Source organism: Calypte anna, chromosome 1 (assembly GCF_003957555.1).
Source record: "Calypte anna isolate BGI_N300 chromosome 1, bCalAnn1_v1.p, whole genome shotgun sequence".
In the NCBI taxonomy this organism is placed as follows: domain Eukaryota; kingdom Metazoa; phylum Chordata; class Aves; order Apodiformes; family Trochilidae; genus Calypte; species Calypte anna.
Window position 1 is genome coordinate 69416206 of NC_044244.1, and position 25368 is coordinate 69441573.

A 25368-nucleotide genomic window follows, 5' to 3' on the forward strand; every position below is an offset into this window, starting at 1 on the left:
AAACTTTCAGTGGCTTGTAATGCCATGAGAGACAACAAAGTGGGAGCCTGAACTCCGAAGAAGTAACCTGCCCCAGCTTTGTAGGCAATAGATGTGTGCTGTAGTTTATGTAAAGATTCAAATGGAGTGTTGCTCTTTGGGAAACAAACAAAACAACAACAAATAAAGAAAACCCCAAAGCAAAAACAAAGAGGGCATTACAATGCCATTTCTTAAATGGTATACATAAAACACATGCAGATCCCTGGTAGAAAACAGACTTGATTCAAATTTAGGCAAGCTGAAGCTTCTCTCCAAGGTGAAATTCTGTATTTCATCTGTCCTTATGTGAGAAGCTGAGATATTTGAAGAGAATACACTTGCCTTATTGACAGATGCAATCGCACACTGCACCCTGTTTCTCCTTTTTGAGGTCTGAAAGTACTGGCTGACCTCTGCAGGCAGTCTTATATTTGGGTCACCTTCATTGCACTGAGTTCAATGTAAGTCTCTTAATCTACCTGTTATTTGTTTTCCTCTATGTTTGAAGTTTTGTGTTTTTTCTATTGTGATCTCCACCAGTTGTCCTTCTGAATGGAAAATGCAAAATTATCATTGTCCATTAGCAGTGCTAGAGTTTTGAGAGACAACTTAGAATTTCTGTCTTAATAAAATACTCTACATGAATCATTTCCACACAGACCACTTTTGGTTTTGTTGTAGATTACTGAGAGAAGCAAGCTGTTCACTTTTTAAGGCTTTCGTAAAGCTTTGTGTTCGATCAGCTTTCCTTTATAGATCTCTTCAGGCAGAACTTATGGCTGTTGTCTAAAGGGCAGAGTTATGAAATACTGTATCTTTTTTGGCACTTGAGTTTCTCAGATGGTAGGAGACATGTAGTCCTCTGTTGTGCTGCTGTCAGGGGTGGCTGAACTTAAATATTACAGTAGGGAAGTTAAGCCTAGCAATAAATATTGGCTTTTTTTCTTCCAGTAGATCTTCAGACCTCCGTTTTTTAAAAGGATACTTCTTAGGAGAGCTAAAACTGCTGCAAAAATATAGAATAAATGAAATGGCAAGCAAGTCACTCATGCAGAAAAGTTCAAGTGGTTGACTACTGTAGAATTGGACATCTGGCACTGTCTTAGTTCAACACTAGCTGCTTTTTTTACTTGTAGCTTGGCTCAATTAGCTGTAATGGTATTGTCAGGAAGGTTGATCAGGTACTTCATTCTGGTACTGGCTTTGGTTTACCTGGGCTGTCATCTGAAATACTTTTTAATTCCTGACTGCCTCCCAACAGCTGCTCTAAAACATAGAAAGGAATGGTCTCTGGTTGTTTTGGTTTTATGTATGGAAATCTAAAAGGTCTATTAAAAGGCTATAAAAGCTTATGCCAATTGAGTTTGATTATAAAACTCTATTGCTTTCACTGACATAAACTGGAGGTTATTCCAATATTAATGTGGATTAACCCCAGTATAGCAGAAATCTGAATTTTATCCTCTGTTTTCTGATAACATAATTCAACTAGTTTTTAATTTCCTGGCTTTTTAGCTCAATCTTTGACAGCATCCTGTAAAATCTTTGAGAGCATACTTGGTGTAGACCTGCATATGACTGGCAACTATAAAGCCCATAGTTTCTTTTACAAAATAGCTGTGATTAGTCCTTTTGATGTCACTCCCAAATGCTTGCCTACTATCTGGGTACTCTTAACTAAGAAAAAAGGGAAAATGACATTAATTTTGAACATTGCTGTGATTTCAATATCCAGTGTTTCACAGTTGCTATGGCATGCCACAACATTTGGTTTTCTCTAGTGGACCCCTGCATCTGGATAAGCTATTAAGGAACAAAGGTGAAACAAATCAGTCAAACTCATTTGAACCTTTTTCAGTAGTATCAATGTCTTCCAAACTAATGGGTGCCAGTCTGCTCCAATAAAGCATGTTTATAAAGAACATCCCACAGTATTTCTGTAAAGAAGTTGAAGAGCTGGAAAGAGCATGGTTCTTTCATGTAGGACTATGTAGGACAGTATTCACTAAAAGAAGTCATTGCACATCTTTGTGGGACTAAATATTGGTCTTAATTATCTGGATTGTTTTACTTTTTGACAGAACTCATTCTTTTTTTAAAAAAAAACATTATTTTTACATACGTCTGTAGCAAGTTCCATTTATATTTTTTTCTTTCTACTAAATAAAACCCAAAACTTCTAGGAATTTTTCTGACACATATGTGGCAAGGCCTACAGATAAAGTCTACCTCTGACTGTCACAAATGTTTGTAGCCAGATTTTAGCCCTTCAATATATTCTCTAGGAGTTTTGCTTAAAAGGAATTTGAGAAGGAAAAGTGATGCAAATTTTTTTTTTATGTGAAATTTTCTGAAAAGATAATTTAAATCTTTTGGTTGATTCCAGTGCTGAGAAGCGTAAGCCTTGAGTTTGATCTCAAGTATATGTTAACATTTCTGGCTGTTTCTTCTATCAAGTTAAGCTTTCTTTGTTTTGTATGTTTCCTGAGCTTCCTCTTTTTCTTCCTCAGAAAGTTTCACTGAAATGGTATCTTTGATTCATGGTTGTGCAGCTGGACTTTGAAGCTGACTCAAAATAAATTTATTTTTTAGATTCTCATAGAGAATTCAATTTTTTTCTTCATATTTAGCATCTGACTATAAATAGGGCTATAACCACATTCACCTGTGACTGCAAATCAGAAGTTGGTAAACCAGACTAGGAAGATAGGGTTAATTTTGAAGACCAGTTGCATCTGTTTGATTCCTTAGACCAAACTCATTTCAGGAAAGAAATATTTAAAGCATTCTATTTTCACTTACTCCTTTATTTGGAATTTACTGTCTGAAAATGATACCTTTTGAAGTGTGCTAAGTTAATATATTTGCGTGTGATCTTTATATAATTTGGCAACTTTTGAGGGCAGTTCTACTAAAAATGGACATAGGACAAGAAAAAACATATCAGAGTTAGCGTTTTGCTATACAAAATAGTCTTAAGACCTCAGCTTAAATATTTGTAAGATATCAAAATGTGCTTAACATAAATGGAAAATGTTCTTTCTGTAAAATATTTAAAAAAACCCAAACAAACCAAAACCACCCCACAAAGCTGCTACCATGGTATCTTTGGGTAGGAAAAGTGATGAGACATGTACAATTGGTGTGTGTCAAAACACTGGTTTTATGCATTTATGCATCTTATGGTGGAGCTGAAGGGGGAGAGAGGAGGTGACTTTTTGGAGATAGGAGAATTCTTGATGGACAAAAATTCCATACCTGATAGTTAGTAGTGTGGTGGGGTTTGTGCTTGGCTGTGCTTTGGATAATCAACCACAGAGTGGGTCTGACTGTTCTCTGAATCACTTGGCCTCTGTGGATATACATATACCAGTTTTCACTAAATAGATCTTAAATAACAGCTTTCAGTTAAAACAGTAAAACTTAAGTTTAGACCAGGCCTTGTTTAACGAAAGTGGTTTTGGGTTTTTCTTGGTGTTTAAATAAAAAGGCTTGAAGAAAGGAACATACACAAAATAACATGATGCTTTTTTTTATCCTCTACCACCCTCCTCACTCCCAAACATAAAAAGCTTGTAGAAATGTCATGTTGTAGTTCAGAATTTTCTCCATTACTCATTATTTCTATATTTGCATGTGTATGTGTTCTTGAGTATTCTCTTCAACGCTTCACTAAAAATAAGTCAGTGCCATCTAAATATTTTTTTCAGACTTTAGAGTGCATAAAAGGCATATGTTTAAGGATAATTATGTACAATTTCCTTGAACTTTCTGAAACTGCTGTGTCAAAAAATAGATTCGATGGGGGAAAAAAAAAAGTGATTTTTTGAGAACTGAATTACTGAGCTTTTTTTTCCTCAATGTAGTCTGCCATGTGCTGAAAAGAACAGAGAAGTGGATGGTCAGGGACTGATGTATCATAGAATCCTTGGGGTTGGAAGGGACCTCGAAAGATCATCTAGTCCAACCCCCCCTGCCAGAGCAGGGCCACCTAGAGCACTTCGCATAGGAACGTGTCCAGGCGGGTTTTGAATGTCTCCAGTGAAGGAGACTCCACGACCCCCCTGGGCAGCCTGTTCCAGGGCTCTGTCACCCTTACAGTAAAAAAATTTTTCCGGATATTCAACTTGAACCTCCTATGCTCCAATTTACACCCATTACCCCTTGTCCTATCACTGGTCACCACTGAGAAAAGCCTAACTCCATCTCCCTGACACTCACTCCTTACATATTTGAAAACATTGATGAGGTCACCCCTCAGTCTCCTTTTCTCCAAACTAAAGAGACCCATCTCCCTCAGCCTTTCCTCATAAGGGAGATGTTCCACTCCCTTAATCATCTTAGTAGCTCTGCGCTGGACTCTTTCAAGCACTTCCCTGTCCTTCTTGAACTCAGGGGCCCAGAACTGGACACAATACTCCAGGTGCGGCCTCACCAATGCAGAATAGAGGGGGAGGAGAACCTCTCTTGACCTACTAACCACACCCTTTCTAATGCACCCCAGGATGCCATTGGCCTTCTTGGCCACAAGGGCACATTGCTGGCTCATGGTCATCCTCTTGTCTACCAGGACCCCCAGGTCTCTTTCACCTACACTGCTCTCCAGCAGGTCAGCCCCCAACCTATACTGGGCCATCGTGTTGTTCTTCCCCAAATGCAAAACTCTACACTTCCCCTTGTTGAATTTCATCATGTTTCTCTCTGCCCAACTCTCCAGCCTGTCTAAGTCTCTCTGAATGGCAGCACAGCCCTCTGGTGTGTCAGCCACTCCTCCCAGCTTAGTGTCATCAGCAAACTTGCTGAGGGTACATTCTATACCCTCATCCAAGTCGTTGATGAAGATATTGAACAACACCGGTCCCAGTACCGACCCCTGAGGGACTCCACTAGTCACACACCTCCAACCAGATTCTGCCCCATTGACTACAACTCTCTGACTCCTTCCTTTCAACCAGTTCCTGATCCACCTCACTACCTGATCACCAAACCCATACTTGATCAACTTATCTACAAGGATGCTGTGAGAGACGGTGTCAAATGCTTTACTGAAATCAAGATAAACCACATCTACCGCTCTTCCATCATCTATCCACCTAGTAATTTCCTCATAGAAGGCTATGAGGTTAGTCAAACATGATTTACCCTTGATAAAACCATGCTGACTGCTCTTGATGACCCCCATGTCCTTGATATGCCTGGACATAGTGACAAGAACAAGTTGTTCCATCACCTTTCCAGGGATGGAGGTGAGGCTGACCGGTCTATAGTTACCCGGGTCTTCCTTCTTGCCCTTCTTGTAGACTGGAGTGACATTTGCTATCCTCCAGTCCTCAGGCACCTCTCCTGTTACTGAAGATGATGGAGAGTGGCCTAGCAATGACCTCCGCCAGCTCCCTCAGCACCATGGTGGTAGTTCATGCATGAACTCTGTTGCATGGTTTTACAGCAGATGTGCCCTCATTTTCAGGTAATGGCTTAAAATGTGTCTTTCTGTGTATTTAGAAGGTGGTTTGTCAAAAGAAGTAGTTTAATAGTAATTTGCTTTGTCTGGTTAAGAAAACACATCTAATTCAGTGACTGTTCTCAGGCCCTAAAATGTCCATCCTTGTACTGTTAGGAGTTGCTGCATGGTGGAATGGCAAAAATTATTTGTTTTATTTTTTCAGAGGGAGGTGGGGAAGAGAAATAGTTTAGTGCTATATTCTACTGCAGAACAGTAAAATCTAATAAGGCCTGCTGGGCCCACTTTTATCATCTAAAATAGATTTGAAAAGGGCATCAGAAGAGTTCCAACTATAAATTGTGACCACGCTTCAGAAGATGGTAGTACACACAGACACACACACTTGTATATATACACAAACACAATAAACAAATTGTGACATTGCCAGGCAGGTGTTTGGCACTGAGGAATATTTTGAAGAATAACCTTGAATGTGTATTTGAAAGAATGTTATCAGGTAAATATGAAGTGTCTCATATTCTCATAACAGGAACAGTTATTGGCTTTGTGTTGTACAGTGTAGTTGGGAGAGAAGTTAGCTTATGACAGAGCTGTGAGAAAGCAGAAAGCATTTTCTGGTTTAGGAATGTGGTTTTTTAAATCCTCCCCCCCGCAAACTACTGCACATGCTGTGGTAAAGAAACTCAGGACAGACACGAAGACAGGAGCCCTTTTTCTTCCTCTGTTTTTATCTGCTGCCTCCTGAGTTGGTGTCTCATTGTCCTGCTTTAGAAAATATTAATCACTTCTCTCACTTCCCTCCAGCATGCATTTTGTACCTGTGCATGAATAATGAAGTATGCCAGGCTGTTGATATTAATTAGGGTTTCAAATTTCACATAGTCCATCTTCTGTGGACTTGTTATGTCAGGCTGAAGCTTAAACATGAGAGGGAGTGAGGTGCTCTTAGGGTTAGCATTAATAGAAGTGAAAAGGCATATGTTATACAGTTCAAAGCCTTTATAGTTAGCTTTTGAAATATTTATGTTTCAGGTGGAAAAGATTTCTCAGGCTATCTCAACCTTCTTGTAACCAAAATGTTCGGTTTTCAAAGTTTTCAAAGCTCTCTTAGTCAATAAGAAAATCAATATAAGTAGCATACTTCTGTGGTTAGGGCAGTTGCCCACCAGCATTCAGTGCTACATGTAACTATTACCACCAGTCTCTTCTGAGTAACACCCTGTGTCTTCAGATAACCTGTAAATAGCATGGAAAGCCAACTGGGCTGCTGTGTATTTGGGAGATGTGAAACTGTTGGAGTACATAAAGTAGGCTCTAGCTGCGTTTTCAGGCTTGTTGTCTGTATAAGCAACATGTAATCTTGAAAGTATCTGTAGGATGACTTGTTAAGGTGCACTGTAAAAATACTCTAGGGTGCTTTCCCATAGTTATTTATGAAAAGGGCGTAGATGAAAAATACTTCTCAATGATCTTGAGGAAAAACAACAAAGAAACCTCCAAGCAGAGACTTCCCATTCCATCACAGCCTATCTGTTTTATGCGGGAGAGGGCTGGTCAATGGCTTCCTGTGTGCACATTTGGGAGTTCTCCTTTTTCTTTAAAATATGTTCTCTACTTCAAATGCTGATGTTCACTTTCAGCATATGGGGACCATTAGCAATATTGAAGCTGAACATACGGCTTAACGCGTTAAATCACTTTAGAATGTTGCATCTGTTTTTTTACCCTGGTGTTAACACCTGGATCAGTTTAGCACTAGTGCAGAAGTTTAGGATGTATATAGCTGTTAATTTTTAAAACATCTGGGATTTTGTGTGTGTGTGTATACATGTGTATGTGCATGTGTGAACTGCTGGATTTCTGGCACTTCTTAGTTTGCTGAAAAAAAAAATGTTTACTGAATTGTGCTCAAGGTGTGTGTACTGACCTAGGCGAATAAGTGGTTTAAGGATGGTTTTGAGTGGATTAAAAATTTTGATTTTGCCTTTACAATTTTTGTCTTCAGACTTCCATTTCTGAAGAACCGATAGCTTTTCTACCCCCCCTCAAACCCATCAACTGAATAAGATATCCCACTCTCCTGGGATGTGTGAAATGGGCGGGTATTAATGTGAGAAAGCAAGTTCCCTGGCTGAGTCTGCAAACCTTATCTAAGGCTGCTTGAAAGTAAAAAAGTCAGTTCTGTTGGAGTTTTGAAAAATGACTTTCCCTGGTGACCTGCTGCCTTTTAACAAGAGCAGAATTTGTGGCTCTGTTCAAGAGTGATGAGTGCAGTTGGAGAGTTTTTCTTGTTATGCCCATTAGCAAGATTGGACTAATCTGAGGGATGTAACCTGAAGGTAAACTGTGAGTGAAGGAGAAGACAAGGCTAATAAGGCATTTTGTAGTTTCCTTTATCCCAGAGTCTTTCCTGGAGCCAACAATTAATATAATTTTCTATCTGCTAAGAGCCCGGGTGGCTGCCAGCATGAGAGACTTTACAAAGGATGCATCCGTGCTTCCTGCCAGGCCGTGAAGAGGGAATGCTTTCAAAATTGCTGTGGAAATAGGCAACTAAGCATCAGTGCTGCAGCAGAGCTAACAGCTTGTTAATTTAGTAATTGAAGAAAACCTGAGCCTTGCCCCAGCCAGGAGAGGAGGGAAGCAACTGGAAACATTGAGCACTTCCCTGGTGCTGAGGCTGTGCCCAGATGTGGGCCTGTGGCCCATCTCAGGGAGGCCTACAGAGAGAGAGGGAAGGGCTGTGCAGGGATGGAGACCAAGCCTACTGATGTGTTCCTGGGGCAGGGGCTGGTATTCCTGGAGGCTCATGGGGGGGTGGCTGATGCTAACCTCAGGGTCCTGACTTGAGCAATTTAGCACCAATTATTTTCATTCTTTTGTTAGATACAAACTTTGTATGCTCTCCCTTAAAATCATAGAATCATAGAATTGGCTGGGTTGGAAGGGACCTCAGAGATCGAGTCAAACCCTTGATCCACTACTGCTGCAGTTACCAGACCATGGCACTGAGTGCCACATCCAGTCTCTTTTTAAATATCTCCAGGGATGGAAAATCAACTACTTCCCTGGGCAGCCCATTCCAATGCCTGATCACCCTCTCAGTAAAGAAATTCTTTCTAATGTCCAACCTAAACCTCCTCTGGCACAACTTAAGACTGTGCTCTCTTGTCTTGCTGAGAGTTGCCTAGGAAAAGAGACCAACGCCCCCCTGGCTACCCCCTCCTTTCAGGGAGTTGTAGAGAGTGATGAGGTCTCCCCTGAGCCTCCTCTTCTACAGGCTTTCACCAAGATAAACATAAAAGGGCTAATTCTAGCCAGTCATGTTAGACAGCCAGGCTGGGGATGCAGATGGGCACAGCCCCAGCTGGGTAGGATCTGTTTCTGTCTGACCTACTGTAATGGTGTCCGGGTTGTTGTCCTTAGTGTTACTGAGACATAGTCCACTACTGAGGGCAAAATTACAGCTGCTTGGCTCCAGTATCTCAGATGCTTGTATTCCTGCATCCTTCTGTGCAGTCAAGTCTAACGTTGGCCAGGTGTGTTTTTACTGCATTTTATAATGCGAAACAGGGCGGTTGTTGAATGTTTGCAAGGAGCCTATGTGTGACTTGCTTCTTTGCTGTGGAACATCTGGATTTTCTCTTGTATTAGACTTTCCAAATATCTCAAAGCGTTATCCAGATATTTTCTTTTTTTACTTTCAAGTATTTAGCAAAAAACAAGCTTAGGGAAAGAATTTTAACTTTATTTCAAATCTTGAGTCAGAGAATTTAACATTTTACTTGACTGGACCACTGAGTAAGCTGGAATTGGCAGCTTCTCTTAATATTATGGGCATGAGAAACCAGGAGTATTTCAAGATTTTTCCAGTTAATTCAGTACCCAAATATAAAGTGATCAATACAGTACCTTCCAGACTTTCTGAAAATTTTTATTTGGTAAGATTTTTTTTCTTGGTGGTTTGGTGTGTTTTTGTAGTTCTTTACTTTAAATTTTTAATATGAAGAGAACTGAACAAGAAAGGATCAAGACTGCATCAAGTTTGTTGTTAAGGCTATGAATAAAACTCGCCTGAATTAATGCATTCATAATGTGCAATAGGTTTCTTTATGAATTGGAGAAAAGCAGTTTACTTTTGGTTGGTAGTAGTCCAATATGGGTATGTGCTGCATGAAAAAGAGCTACTCAGAGGGAGCAGGCTGGTCTCTGTGCTTAACAAGTGCAGCAATCAAGTGCAGGGTTGTTTTCATGTGTACGGGTAATTGCAGTTCCATTTATTTATTTTAAAGTGGTTGCAAGGCTTCAAGTTTTGGAAATGGCCACATTGGCAAAAGAGAGAATAAAAGCTACCATTTCCTGGGACTAACCTCTGCACCACCTGGGCTCTTTGTAGCAGAATGCTGTCTGTGCCTCAGGGGAGGGCAGTTGTGCTGGCAGTATTACTGCCACTTATTTTCATAATAATTCCCCAAGAAAAAAACACTTCTGCAGTTCAAGGTTTCAACTCCTGACATCTGATAGCCATTCTTACTTATGCTCACTGTTTGGGAGTCAGTCTTAAGAAATTGTTTTTTTCAGATACAGGACTCTTTCTGGCCTAACACGTGCTTTATTCTTGCTGGTTTTCTTATGTTGAGCCTGAGAGTGATACTACAAACTGAAATCACAAACAGCGTACTTAGATTTCAGGAAAGAGCTACCCCAAAGGACAAGATAAATAATGTGAAAACAAAGATCTTGTTTTCTTCTAATGCTTTTTTGTGACAGGACTAAAATGAGAAAAATGTGTGTGGGGTTGGGAAAACAAATATAAGCAACCTGATCCACTGCAAAAATGAAGTTTTCAAGTATTCTAGAAGGCATCATCAGATCTTTAAAGGATTTAAGATGACCTCCCAATAACCTCCATATGTGCAGAGATAAAAGGACGTGCCAAGAGGAAACATGTCTGGAAACATTACAGCAATGAGCTGTGGACAATGGAAATGCTGAGCTGCATGGTATTTGGAGTATTTGCATGGAGATGCTGTGGCATATCAGTGTTTGACCATTTTTCTTTACAGAACAAGGCAACATTCCTGAAACTAGTACCATAAAAAAGAAAAAAAAAACAGAGGGAGGGGGAGTTGGATACAGATTCCAAGGGTCTGGGTTTTTTTGAGTGAGAACATGAGGGGAGTCTTGGAGTATGAATTAAAGTAGCATGTTTCAAAGGCTGGCCCGAGTTTCGCACCAATTTTGTTTCTTCCTCAGCTGAATTGAAAAATTCTTAAGTATGGGAAGATATTTATTAGAAAGGCAAAAAGAGGGAATGAGTAAAGAATTAGATGTAAGTCTAATTCTTGTTTAATATTTTTAACAGAAAAGTCTTGAGTTTGCTGAAGTTAATGTTAATTACCATGCTAAAATAAATGCTAAATGTCATAAGCTCAGTAGTAGCTACAATGCATCTTTAAAGAACTGCTTAAGTACAACTTTGGTTATGAAGGCAAGTAACTAATTAAATTCTAGTCATCTTTTTGAGCTAAACAGGTCTAACACATTCTCCCACAGCATAAATTTTAAATGCAAATTCTTTTATTTGTACAAACATTATGGGGGACAGATTTTTACAATACTGAATTTGACATGGAGACTGCTAATGGTTGGCACTAGTCCTTGCCAGGGTGGCAGCAGCTGAAGGCTGCAGCATTTTTTTTTTTCTGATCAAGCTGACACAGACTTGAATTCATAAGCTAGCACAACCTAAAAATGCCTTTTCCTTACTTGTAAGTATAAGAAATTTAAAGAAAAGGTGTATTTTAATCTGTAAAAATTAAATCTGTCTGCCTCAAGCCAGGTATTAGCTGAAAATGTTGTCAGTCAAATTATGCATGAGACATGTATGGGAGTGCCACATACAACACTGGAGATTTGCATGCTTACTGACTTCTGAATTTATTGTTCATCCATGGCAATGAGATTCATTCCAACATCAAAATTAAAATTTCAATATAAAAGGCCAGTTGAGGTTTTAGTTGTGAATTACTGGAGGTTCCGTTGTTCCAACAGTAATGTTTAAGTTTTCAGATTTCTTTTACATTTTAATTATAGCTCATCAAATCTGAACTGATTACTTCTAGGTTAGACTCAGAAAAATGTCACTGAAGGGTGTTTTAATTTAATGGAAGCAGCATAACATCTGTTTCTAATGTTTTAAAAGCCAATTTATATGGAAATCTTGCTTTATTGAGAAGTCAATAGATGCGTAGTTTTCTAACACCTCCTTGTAAAAATTTAAAACTTGAATTAAAGCAGCACCAAAGCAATGCTGTTATTTCTTGGGGTGTAGTAGTGTGATTCCATTTTCACACCACCTTTCATTTGCACCTCCTTTTTTTTTTTTCTGATGAAGTTTTTGTTTTTTTCAGTCGAGCCATCAAGACAAACCAGGACCTTTTGCCTGAGACGCCATGGACCCATATCTTCTACAATGACTTCTGGGGGACGCTGCTCACTCACAGTGGGAGCCACAAGTCATACAGGCCTCTCTGCACCCTCTCCTTCCGCATCAATCACGCCGTCGGAGGAATGGACCCCTGGGGCTACCACCTGGTGAACGTTCTGTTACATGCTGCAGTCACAGGCCTTTTCACAAACTTTTCCAGGATCCTGTTCGGGGATGGATACTGGACCTTGATAGCTGGCCTGCTGTTTGCATCTCATCCCATCCACACAGAAGCCGTAGCAGGGATCGTAGGGAGGGCAGACATCGGAGCCTGCCTCTTCTTTCTGCTTTCCCTGATGTGCTACGTGAAGCACTGCTCTACCAGAGGTTCCTCACCCATCACTTGGGGCTGGATCTTGGGGGCAGGGCTGTGTGGAGGATGCAGCATGCTGTGGAAGGAGCAAGGAGTGACTGTTCTTGCCGTTTCAGCAGTGTACGATATCTTTGTATTTCATCGACTGAAAATGCATCAGATCATTCCTGCTTTGTACAAGGTGAGTCTCCTTTTCTTTCCCAAACGCTATTCGTGAGGCACCACCAATTGCTGTTAAGCAGGTGCTAGATGAGTTTTTAAGTACACAATAATTCTGAGGAGTTTAGTCAGCTCCCCAAAATAAGCACATATGGCTAATGCTGAAAGAACATTTAAAGCAGTTTGGTATGGGGTTTTTACATTTTGTTTAAACAATGTGTTATTATCCATTGCTGTTACTTGACACTAGGGATATATTTTTTCAATTACTTTTCTTGCTTCCAGCAGTTCCCTCCTCATTCTGTTTACCATTGAGCACTGGAATTCTGGCTGCCTTTTGCAAAGAATTCATTCATACTCTTATCCTCTTGTATCTTGCAAACTCAGCCTAAGTTTGGTGTGCAAGTTCAGCAGCTGATACCTGTCTACAGGCTCTCTGAGGCAAGATAGAGCTCTTACTGTTCTAGTTTAGCAGAAACACATAGAATGTGGGGGCATGCCTTTGGCATGTGTTTTTTTTCTCCCCCTGGTAGTAGCTATGACTTAAATATATTATTGCTGTAACAAAGTAAGTATTTCTCACTTTTTAACTTCTCACCCAAGAACAAACACGTAAAATCAGTACGCAAACAAACCCACCAAAATCCTGTAGCTTCCCCCTCCCAAACTCACCTGTATTCTAGTGGTACCCAGAAACCCCAGCCAGAATCAAGACTCATTAGCATCAGTTGCTGTACAAATGAATAAGCTGAGTATATGTAATTTTATTTTCAGACAAATGGCTTTTAGAAAAATGCTGACCTAACAAGAGGAAAATGTTTCATAGGGACATGTGTTGTCACATTTTTCAGTGAGACATAACCAAGAGAAGCAATAAAACAAAATAGCTCTTTGCAATCCATCTGAAACAATGTGATTTTAAAATTTTGTTCTCACTTGAATTGAAAAAAAATGTAGAGTGATGACTGCTACTTGTATTGAATATGTATGTAGAGTCAAAAAACCAGATATTCTCTGGCATTTCATTTGTAAACTTCTGTGACATATAGACTTAGTTATCATGCTAATTTCTGACAAAATTGAAAAGGAAAGAATAATTTCTTCCCATTTTAATTCATGTGTATTGGGGTATCTAAGATCTCTGAATGTCAGTCTGTCAGCAGTAGCCAAATAGTGTATGTTACATTGTGCACCTGATGCTGTGTGAAAGCAAACAGTAAAGTAAGTTTTGTGGAGTTTTTGGTTTTTTTGTTTGTTTTAAAAAAGTACATCTGTAACAGAAATATATTTTTTCTGAAGTTTGGTTGATAGCTCAAGTATCAGCCTATCCTATAGAATTAAGCAGTGGCAGAAACATTCATATGGCACATTGAACATTCTCAACACCTTGTGCATGGCTTCACACCAGTTCTGTGCTGGTGTTCCTCACTGCAGCCCACAGCGAGCAAGATACAGTCATGGAGCTGGGAAGTTTTGTATTACAGAATACTCATTGTTCAAAACCTTTGCAGGCATTTCTTATGAACTTTTAATAGGGAAGAGTGGTTTGTTGTTTTTTTTTCCCTTTTTCCCCTTTTTTTCTTACTCAGGGCCAGGGGAAAACTGGTTCAGAAGAGGCTTAAGTGAAGTGATTGAAGTCCAAGCTTCCACATCCTCACTCTTTGAACACAGGTCCTGTCTTGCTAGGTGTGGAGCTCTACATTTGGACACCTGGCTTGTCTGGGTTTTTTTCACCTCACATGAGACCTGTCTCAGACAGAAACTAGTGCCAGTGCCTCATTTATTTTTCTATTTGTAACGACAGAAATTATAATTCTGTGCTTTGTAGATTACAAACCTTTATGGAGACTGGATTTTAGCTGGAGAGAATTTTATGGTGAGGAATGACAGTGAACAAAAATATGAGTGTTTTACTTCATCTACCAGAAAAACATTTCCTAATGTGCTAAATTTCTAGCCTACATTTTCCTTGTACATCTGTTCAGGCTGAGCTCTGCTGACTGAGTTTACCTCAATACTAGTAGAGAAGCCTCTATTCACTCATTTACTGTGATGGGATCATCAGCTGGGAGCTTCAGTTATAAAATATCTTCAGTAAGGCTTCTTTTTTACTTAATTTTTATGAAAATTATTGAAAAATTAGTTTTTTTTTTTATTTTAGGAATGTATCATCCTGCAGGGCTTGGGATGCCAGGAAATATGTTCATTGGCCTAGCCTGCTATGAGAAGTTTCCCTTTGAGTATTTGTCTATCTACTCTTTCGTACTCTTGTTTTACATGGCCTCTATGCAGTTGTCTATTCCCAAGCAGTATATGGGAAGCAGGAGTGAAAAACTAGCCTTCTGTCAACTTAATCACTGTAAATTAAAAGTAAATAAAGACAGGTGTCTCAAAAGAAGAACAAAGTACACTAGAAGCAAATTAAAACAAATGCTTCAGTTTAATGAAGGGCTTCACACTGCATGATAAAAAAATTTTTAAGGCAATAAACCCACTATGATTTACCTAAAAAGGATGCTGAAAATAACATTGTAGTTCACTGCCTTCTTTTGAGTAAGTGTTTTCTCAAACACTTTACTACTGTGTTTATATTTCCTTTGGTCTTTGGTGTTTTACCCTTCCACATGGAAGGGTATAGGGTATTCCTGTATAGGGAATGCTCAAGTTAGTGAGACTGTCTCTGGCCCACTCCATCAAAAAACTAGAAATAGTTTTTAGACGATGCTTTTTAGTCACTATCAATGGATAATTTGAGAATGGCCAGTGTACTTGGAGTTCAGAAATGCAGAGTTTGATTGTAGCATGACCTACCATGAAAACAATCTAGATGCTGTCCTGTTGATTTGCAATTACTTTTAACATTTATTTTCAAATAATTTTAAGATTATTATGCTGTAAGATTGGCATTTGGAATTGATAACCTGGCTCTTCTAAAACCATTAGTAGAAACAGACCTAAGTTTTCTTACTAAAAGCTTTGGTTTTAGTTTGATTCTGTGTGTGTGTTGTTGGTTATTTTAAGTCTTGTATTTAAAATAATCAAAATAAAAATAGAAACTGTATAACCAACAGATCAGTTCTTGCATTATGAAGAGCTAAAGCACAGCACAGACTCAAAAATGAAGAAAACTTTCAACTCTGCATCTCTTCAGGATCATTTTGGTGTTGCCCTTCTCTTGCTTCTGCTTGGCCTTAAATAAAATGTGTTCCAACAAAGAGCTGACAAATTCTTTCTTGTAGAATAAACTGTAAATGTCCTTAAGCAAACAAAATCAACTTTTGGATTAAGGGTTTTATTTATTTTTTTGTTTAATGTTCTTGCCTATATTTTTTCTTGCTCAAAAAGACATTCCTGCATTGCAAATTGCATGAGAGCAAGGTAGCCATCTACAGATGTGAGTCATCTTGTGTTATCCAACTGGCTTAAGCATTTTAAAACCTGGAGTACAGTTTAAACCCAAACAAAAAAACCTCTCAAAACAAACAAAACTCCATCTTATCAGAGGACTCTATTAGAATATCTGGCCAATTGGAAAGCATCATGTCCACTTACCTATTCTGGAATTTATGCTGTTCCTTCTCCCTGTGTAAACAGTGGGAGAGGGCAACTGGAGGAGAAGGGGAAATTAAAAGATATTAAAAAGGGAAGCACAGGAAAAAATTATGGTTTTTTGTAATACATTGGAGAGGAGAAGCATAGAATGGAACCAAGGAAGAGAGGAAAATAAATTTATGAGATTGCAAGCTTAAATCTGAAATAAACAAGCAGTAATTATATGAAACGATGCAGAATAAACAGCATGCCTCTGTAGTTTTGTAATGGAATGGTAGAAAGGAGATACCTCTTCTAGTTCCCCTAACCCTTCCCTCAGCCCTGTCCAGCTGAGCTGACAACTGCTTGGTAGGCTGCACTGCAAACTATTACTGAGATGAAAGGCAGGTGATAAAAAACAATCTTGAAATCCGACTGCCTTCCCTGTCCTTGCCTTGCTCCCCCTCCCTCCCTGTTCTCCAACACCCCTCCCAACCCCCAGATATCGTAGAACCATCTCTAGGAGTTATTTAAACTTGAATCAATTTAGTTATATTCAGTCCTCATCACTGCCCTACAAACAGCTGTATTTGCAAACACTGAGAGGAAAGCCAAGGTGCAGGGGGAAAAACAAGGAATGGAGAGTGAGGGATTTGGGGGAATGAGTGGTTAAGGACTTGGGCTGGCTTGCTGCCCAACTATGGCTTTTGGCTTCTCTATAAGCCTTTTCAGGATACACCACTGGGGAAACTGAGACACAATTAATTATGTTTAAAGAAAAGTAAAACCACAGGCCTTCTCCAGGATGGTCAGTAAAAGATGTGCTGATAAAAGCAGCTTTCAAAATGCTCCAGCAGTTGGTAGGAGATGGCATTGAGGTGACAAGCCTGGTTTCCTCTGCTTCGTTCTTAATTTTGTGCCAAGTATTCAATAAATATGAAATGGTGGCTACTGTGCAAGACCAGTGGCTGTTTACTGGGCTCACATCTACTATCAGGAGAGTCTTGATTTGCCACATCAAGTTCCTGACAGTATCCCAGTGTGATTTGAGTAGACTGGCAGGGCTTCTGAACAAGGCAGCTGCAGAACCAGGACCACCAGCAGAGCAGATGAATATTACCCCTTATTTAGGAGCTATTCTTAACTCACTTAAAAAAAATTATATTGTAGCTACATATTATATTGTCCAGATCTTTTCCTTGTCATCTATATATTGATTATTCAGTAGAACTTGGCGGCTCCTTTTTTCCCTTTTGCCAAGTCTTGTATTCCATCTGCCTGTGATGGTCTCACTCTGGCTGGCAAAGTTGTCAATCTGGACCCTGTTTCTTTTCGTTAACTCTATTTTATTCTGTCTCTTTGGCCTTCAGGTATGCTGGCAGCAATGAATTTTCTGTCTTTAAGTCAGCACGTTTTGATGGAAGTGTATTTATTGCAGTCATAAATGCTTTGTCTGAAACCAGAGCAATTAAAAAAAACAAAAGTGTTGCTTTACCAGGGCAAAGCATTCCTTGTGGAAGAAAGGCTTTTGTTGTGGTTTTTTTTCCTTCAGCTTTGTAGACCTTGAGTCAACTCCAGTTTAACTTGTGTAGCAGGTATGAAGATTGATTGTCATGTATGATAGGTATTAGATAATTGTACCTGTCAGCAGCAAGGCTTGCATACGTTTAACTACCAGAAGTGAAGTGTTGCAAGGGGGGAACCTGAATACAGGAGAGACCTGTGATCAAGTTCATAATTATAGAAAATATGTGAATTCAGAGACAGAATTCTTTTGTACTTGAGAGCAGAACCATTAATCAACCTTGCCATACAGAGTCTTCTATCCAATTAGTAGTTCAAAGCTAGTATAAACCCTACTGTGATGCCTTTTTTGCCTTTTTAAATTTATTTTTAAGTGGGGATGGAGCTGGACAACATTAGTAGTTAAAAAGATGGGACAATTGCAATTAACAGTCTTTTTAAATATAACAGTAATGATAGAATATTTATTGCTTTTTGGTTTATGTATACAAACTGCATTTCAGAAATAACTAAACCAGATGTCTGTTCTGCTAAGGTTCTACTGCTAAAGTACAGCAACATTTTACCAGATCAACATTATTGCTAGTGGTGGGAGTTTGTTACACTGAAATAAGGAAACCTGTCTTTCCCCATCACTTAGTTGATTAAAATCTCTCCCCTGAGAGGTGTCTCACATGTGGAATTAGTTATTGGTATCTATAGCTTAATGTGAACCACAAATTGGATTGCAGGAGGCATTATCTAACCTTCTGTGCTATTATAACAGTATTGGGTTTGTAAAAAGCAATTTTATTGAAGGCCTATATTTAAGGTAGTGTTGTAAACCTGGGGCCTCCATGGATGACATGGTCAACCACCAAACCAATTTTTATGAAACACTATGTTCTTTTACAGTTTTGGAACTGCTTTAGTTGTGGGTGATAAGTGTGATTTGTGCTCAAAATAATGATGAACATTAGATAAAGCTACTGATGTTTGAGGACACTTTAAGTTTGAAACAAGCCACTTTCTGCATTCTGTACTCTTGAAAGTTGGTGTTTTTAGAAATACCATGCTTTGGAAAGCACTTTCAAAATAAAATGCTGTTCTTGATTTAAGTGTACAGTTTCATCATTCTTTTATGAGGATCTTTAAAGCCTTAGCAATGTGGTTAGTTGGTCTTGCTGTCTTGTGACCCATCTCCAGCTACAAGATCTGCCATTTTGCAGCAGTGTTTCATTTCAGTTTAAAGTCTAGCTTGATGGTTTATTTTCTACAATTTGCAGTTTACCCATATACCTGGTTATTTTGTCAGATCTGATCAGTAAGCTATTATTTTATAAGTTTTTTCTGGTAAACTTTTGGGTTGAAAGGGTCCAGCCTTAGTCCTTTGTCTTTGAAATTCAGTGCATAGACTATTAGGGCTGCAGGACTTCATCTGTAGAGTCAGATATTTGGTAAATATACTTTCCCTTGAGACTGCTTTTGTTCCAGATAAAAATAATAAATAAGTTACAGCTTCAGAACATAACCTGACCTCTTGCAGGCTCATTTTTCACTAATGAGCTGCATATTCAAGTGTGCTAAGCTGTTGCAGTTGTATATGTATAAGCCTTTGCATTTCAAGAAGCTGAGGAAAAGATGGGAAGCCCCGTTGCCAGCTGGGGCCCAATTTTTTTCCCTAGCTGTGATCTCTGATTATTTGGTGGTCAGCTGGGGGTTAGTTTTTCTGTCAGCTTTAAGCCAGTACAAAATTGTAGAAATGCTGAGATGAATGTGCCAGCACATACATTGCTCATATTTGCAGATGAGCCAACCTGGTGCTTTTCTCTTCACTTTGCTGGGTGACAGCAGCATGAGGCCTGTATGGTCATGCTGTATGGAAATACTCCAGCAAATACTTCCTAGACAAAAGAAGCTTTTTGCAATTTATTTCTTTCTTGACAATTTAAAGTATCTCATGCTATTTCCTGTAGTTCCCACAGCTCCTCGCTGCTTTTCCTTTTGGTCCTGAAATAAGAAGAGCAGTATTTGCCTCTACTATTTTCTTCTCAGAGATATTGATCTCCCACAGGTCCCTATGATAGTGGGATAGTAGTGAACTGGACACAAATATGTATAAATAGCTGTTGTTTCCTGAAAATATTTTCATAGGGTGATTTAAACTACTGAAACAGGTCGTGTATGTCTGAAATACAGCATCCTTGGGCAAATGTTGTATATATTATTTTTTTTTAATGAGGAGTGGTAAGATATTTTGTAGAAATCACTGGCTTAAAGAGGATTATATTTAATATTTAATCTGTTATGTCTTTATTAGAATTGTTAATAAAATCTGTACAACTTGTCTCTACCCTACCCTACTTGAAATCTACATTATTTTGGAGACTATATTTGAGAATTTCTCTGGAAAGATGGAAAAAGCAAAGTCTTCCTTATTAAACAAATCACAGAACCACAGAATGTTTTAGGTTGGAAGAGACATCCAAGATCATCCAATCAAACCTTTGACCAACACCATAATTAAATACTAAACCATGTCCCCCAGGTCCAAATGCCTTTTAAATACTTCCAGGGATGGTGATTTTCACTACTGCCCTAGGCAGGCCATTCCAATGCCTGACAAGCCTCTCAGTGAAAAAACGTTTCCTATCATCCAGCCTAACCCTCCCCTGGCACAGCTTCCATCCATTCCCTCTGGTCCTATCACAGTCACTAAGGAGATGAGGCTGTTTCCCTCCTCGCTCCAACCTCCCTTCAGGTAGTTGAAGAGAGCTCTAAGGTCTCCTCTCAGCCTCCTCTTCTCCACACTAAACACCCCCAGCTCCCTCAGCCGCTCCTCACAGGACTTGTGCTCCAGGCCCTTCATGAGCCTCAGTGCCCTTCTCTGGACACGCTCCAGCACTTCTGTGTCCCTCCTGTAGTGAACTGAGCAGAGGACTCAGCATGGGGCCTCACCAGAGCTGAGTACAGAGGGATGATCACCTCCCTATTCCTGGTAGCCATGGAGTTCCTAATAGAAGCCAGGATGTCGCTGGCCTTCTTGGCCACCTGTGCAGACTGCAGACTCATATTGCGTCAACTGTCACCCAATACCCTCAGGTCTCTTTCCAGCTTACAGCTCTCTAACCACACTTCCCCAGGTCTGTAGCTTACCGTGGGGTTATGACCCAGGTGACCCAGACCTGGTATTTGGCCTTGTTTAACCTCACACAATTATCTTTGACCCATTAGCCCGACCTGTCTGAGTCCCTCTGTAAGGCTTCCCTGCCCTCCAGCATATTGGCACAGCCACCTAGTTTGGTATCATCTGCCAATCCCCTCATCCAAATCATTAATGAGATCATCAAATCATCAAATATTAAAGAGAAGAGGCCCCAGTACTGAACCCTGGGGGACACCACTTGTGAACGTTTGCCAGCCAGATTTATTTCCATTCACAACTACTTTTTCAGCCCAACCATCCAGCTAATTTTTTATCCAACGCAGGGTATATTTGCCAAAGCCAAGTGCCATAAGTTTCTGAAGAATGCTGTGAGAGACCGTGTCAAAAGCTTTACTAAACTCCAGATATATGTTTTGAGGTGAGTCAGCCCCCGTGATTCCTTCCCTTTGGTGGTCACCTTCTCTGCCAGGGCACCACAGGTGTTCACAGGATCACCCCTGCTCCCCTTGTTTTGCCTTTCATTGGGCAGAGATCTGCTCCCACTGGCCCTGCTCCTGTGGGTTCTCTGATGAACACCAGGGTGCTTGCTGATGAGAGGATACAGAACCCTCTACTTCACTAAGATTTACCTTACAGTCTTTTCTTGAAGAGATCCCTTCATGGTAATTATCAGTTTCCCTCTCACTCTCCCTAATGATTCTCAGCCTGCTCACCTCTTCCCTGAGCTCCATCACACATCATCTTGGAGCTGTGCCACTGTGCTGAGCAGGTCAGCAGCCTGCTCTCACCACACGCAGCCATGGGCAACGTTGTCCCCCGCTGCCAGTGAAAGGCCGTGGCCTTCTTACAGCCTATGGACTGGACTCCAGAATCCATTTTGGCAGGAGCTTCGAGTACAGTCTTTCTCCTCCAAGTGGCAAGCAATTTGCAACTCCCTCAGCAAATGAGTTATGCTGGGCTATCTGTCCTTTTCTTAGCAGGGAAGGAGCCCTCCCACTCGCCATGCCCTCCTGGCCTGCTCGGGTGAGCACACCACCCCTCTCAGCCCTCTGCCTGGAGAAGAGGAGGCTCAGGGGAGACCTCATCACTCTCTACAACTCCCTGAAAGGAGGTTATAGCCAGGGGGGGTCGGTCTCTTTTCCTAGGCAACTCTCAGCAAGACAAGAGGGCATGGTTTTAAGTTGTGTCAGGGGAGGTTTAGGTTAGATATTAGAAAGAATTTCTTTACGGAGAGGATGATCGGACATTGGAATGGGTTGCCCCGGGAAGTAGTTGATTTTCCATCCCTGGAGATATTTAAAAAGAGACTGGATGTGGCACTCAGTGCCATGGTCTGGGAACCGCAGCGGGAGTGGATCAATGGTTGGACTTGATGATCTCTGAGGTACCTTCCAACCCAGCTGATTCTATGATTCTTCCCACCCTCTGCAGGGCCCTTTAAAATCTGACAGCTCCTCCTCCTCCTCACCCCGTGTTTTTCATGCAAAAGAGCAGAGGAACGTTTTCATGCTTACAGAGACTGTGTGAGTGCTTTTCTTTCTGAGGTTACACGCCAATTACTGATAACAAGAACAGCGTGATTTTTTTTTTTATGGTGCTGTTTTATTACAGGGTACTGGTAGGCTCGTTACTTCCATTTTATAAAACCTGTGCAAATAGTATCAACCTGCCAATGTTATACTCCAAGCTTTTAGTGTTTTCAAAATATTTAAGGGATGGAGTGGAAGCATCAAACTTACCATATTCTGCAACAACTGGGTTTCAGAATATTAGTTCATGTCAGTGTTAATTTCTCTTAGTGATTACTTTAGCTCCCTAATTACAGAAGTTTTCTAGAACTCTTGCTTTTCTGACAACTGACTATTTTCGTGTTTGAAATATCAGTATTTAATTGTTAAATTTCATGGTTTTTTGATAGGAATTGTCAATACATTAAATATTTTTTTCTGAGGTAGGGGGACTTGGGTACCTGTGAACTTTGACAGGTAGGAAATATATGGAACTCTGGCCCATCTTCAGTTTTCCATTTGTTAGAGACTTGGAAAGCCTTGTTCCTTTTTTCCCTATATTTGCCTCTCCCATGAGCCTTTAGTCTGTGCACTGGCCACAAAATGGGAAAACCAACATATAGTTAAACCTAAGTGGTGTCTTAATGAGTTAAATGTCTCCTGGTATAATTCCTTTCCTGTAGATATACTTCGGGAATTACGCCTTTCTGCTTAAGTGTTTTGGTGTTGTGGTTAAAATGCATGAGGGCCTTTGGGAAAGATAACAGTGTTGTGAATATGTGAAGATCAGGCTCCTGATTTTTGAGCTTTTTACCTGTTGTCATCTAAGTTGCAGAGCTGTAGTGCTCTGAAAGAACTGCTTAAGTCTATTCATTAGATTTTGATTTCTCAAAGACACTTGGCTTCCTCCTGCCCAGGAGAGACATTCCTGGTACCCAGGCATGAGCTGTGATGACAGACCTGGGAGTTCATGTTTTGAAGGAGCAGAACCTACTCAAACCGTAAGCCACAAGGGAGACTTTTCTCTTGGTATTATGTTTAATTTTGAATTTCCTGGCGTATTCTCATTTTTATCTCCGTCATAATGATTTAATGACTACATGCATGCTTTTTCCAAGCTGAGTGATTCTAAACATTGACCTATGTAGATAGTTACAGTATAAAAAGAGGGAAAATATAGCTGCATGATATTTACAGTGGAAACAGCCAGTTGTGATAGAAGACAGCAAACATTTTCTGGCATATTTACTGAAGGAACTGAACAATATTTGGTACATATGTCTGTATTTCTTTTTCCAGCTGCAATGTAGATTAGGTATGGGGTGGGAAGGAACCCAGACTTGCAATACTGTAGCTGACCTTATGGGTCAGTTGTTATGAGATAAATTTCTAGCCTCACTAACCTTGAATGTCTCTTAGAAAAGAGAAGAATCCCTTGATGCTGCAGAAAGACCACAATGTGATAAGGGGAGAAACAAAATAATTTTTATTCTTAAATTTCTAGGAAACTAATTGAGAATGCACATGAGGAAATTATATTAAAATTATCCAAAAGCATTTAGGAGAAGGGAGAGAGAACTTGTGTACTTTGTGCTACTATATGCCAGGTAGAGCATTTGCATCTTTTTTATGATCAGAATGGTAAGACTTTCAGTCACACACACAGACTACTTCTAAGGCTGTAGATTTGATTGGGTTGTGCAGAAGTCAGAGCTTCTGTAACATTTAATGACCAAAATTCTGGTATTCTCCTTGACAAAAAATATGGATGTAAATTTCCATAGCAACAAAGTCTTTAGAGTGAGTGTAGGGGCATATTGAGTTAATAAAGGCAATGAGGGATCAGGGGAAATGTGAGGGTAGAATTGTATTCAGCCTCTGTAAATTCTTTCTTTCTCAGAAAACACGACTTTGGGGGTTATGGATAAATTTTTTTCATGTTTTAGTCTGCATGTTTTAAAAGTGTCCTGGGGAGCTTGTACTGCTGTAGAGCACACTGAACCTTGCATCAACAGCAGTGTTTATTTAGTAGGGATTGTGAGATTAGAGTTTATTTTTAAAGTATACATTTATTGTATCTCTATCTCTTACTTGGAGACTTTTCTCCTTAAAGCACATGATTAGAGGTGCCAAAATATTGCCACAAAATAATTCTTATGAGGTTTAAAATATAAGCAATGCCAGTATTTTACCTTTAGTTCTTGGTTCTTTGGACTACTTTACATACACCATTTTTGGCTTCCTATAATTTGAAATCTGTGAAAGGTCAGCATTAGGAATTTTGTAGAGTAGTTGGGATATTTTTGTTTGTTTTTGTTTTGTTTGTTTGTTTAAACCGTTATATATTTTATACCTTTTCTGACCTAAGCTGTTAACCAGGAGTTTGTGGCTAACTCTGGGTGAGATTAAAAAATGCCTGGTTCAGTAATGATGCAATCCTGTGTAGCGGGAGGAGCCATTCTTGCTCCTGATGCTCGACGAGCTGCTGGTCTCTTCCAGGACTCCAGCCACCACACAGCGCTTCCAGGGTAGAAGTGTAGCGGGAAGAGCCTTTCTTGCTCCAGAGGCTCGATGAGCTGCTGGCCTCTCCATGCCTCACACCAGAGTGAGCTGAGGTGCCTTCTGTGGGTGTGTGTCCCACCTTTATTGGCCCCCTGGTCTTGCTCATGCCCAATAGGGGCCTGTCCTACTCAGGCACAGGTGGACTCACACCCACTCTTTGGCAACTCAAGGCACCTGGTTGACAATGTTTCTCTACAATCCTGTTTATTTACAAAGAAAATACCAAGTGTAATTTATTCCACAACAATATATACTTTTATTACAATTCTAAATCCCTTTCAGCTAACATTGCAGTGCTCCCTCTTGCATCTTATTCAGGAGGCAGTATACTGCATAACATGTATTTTTACCTTGCTATCTTCACACCTTCTCTTAGTGATTCACATAACTATGTAGCTCTCACAGGGCAAAAAAACCCAAAACAAACAGGAAAAAAAACCAGACAAGGCACACCAACACAAACAACAAATACTAGCAAAAGCAAAACCCTAATTAATTCTCCCCAACCCTTTCAAAAAATAAAAACTCCAACTATTGCCCATGCATCTTTGTTCTGGTAGTGACATCTTTGCAAGAGAAAATAAGTTGATTATTTCAACCAACTTCTGTAAAGGAACTTAGTGGTAAGAAACTCTTACCTCAAGTTAGAGC

At 39.9% G+C, this 25368-nt stretch overlaps 1 protein-coding gene across 1 annotated transcript in view; it reads left to right on the plus strand.

Annotated features, from left to right (window-relative positions):
• TMTC2 (transmembrane O-mannosyltransferase targeting cadherins 2) overlaps window positions 1–25368 on the plus strand; it is a 248807-nt gene that overhangs the window by 87907 nt on the left and 135532 nt on the right. The window contains exon 2 of the mRNA XM_030456167.1: window positions 11899–12469. Within this exon, the coding sequence (XP_030312027.1) occupies window positions 11899–12469 (571 nt within the window). The remainder of the gene's footprint in view (window positions 1–11898; window positions 12470–25368) is intronic.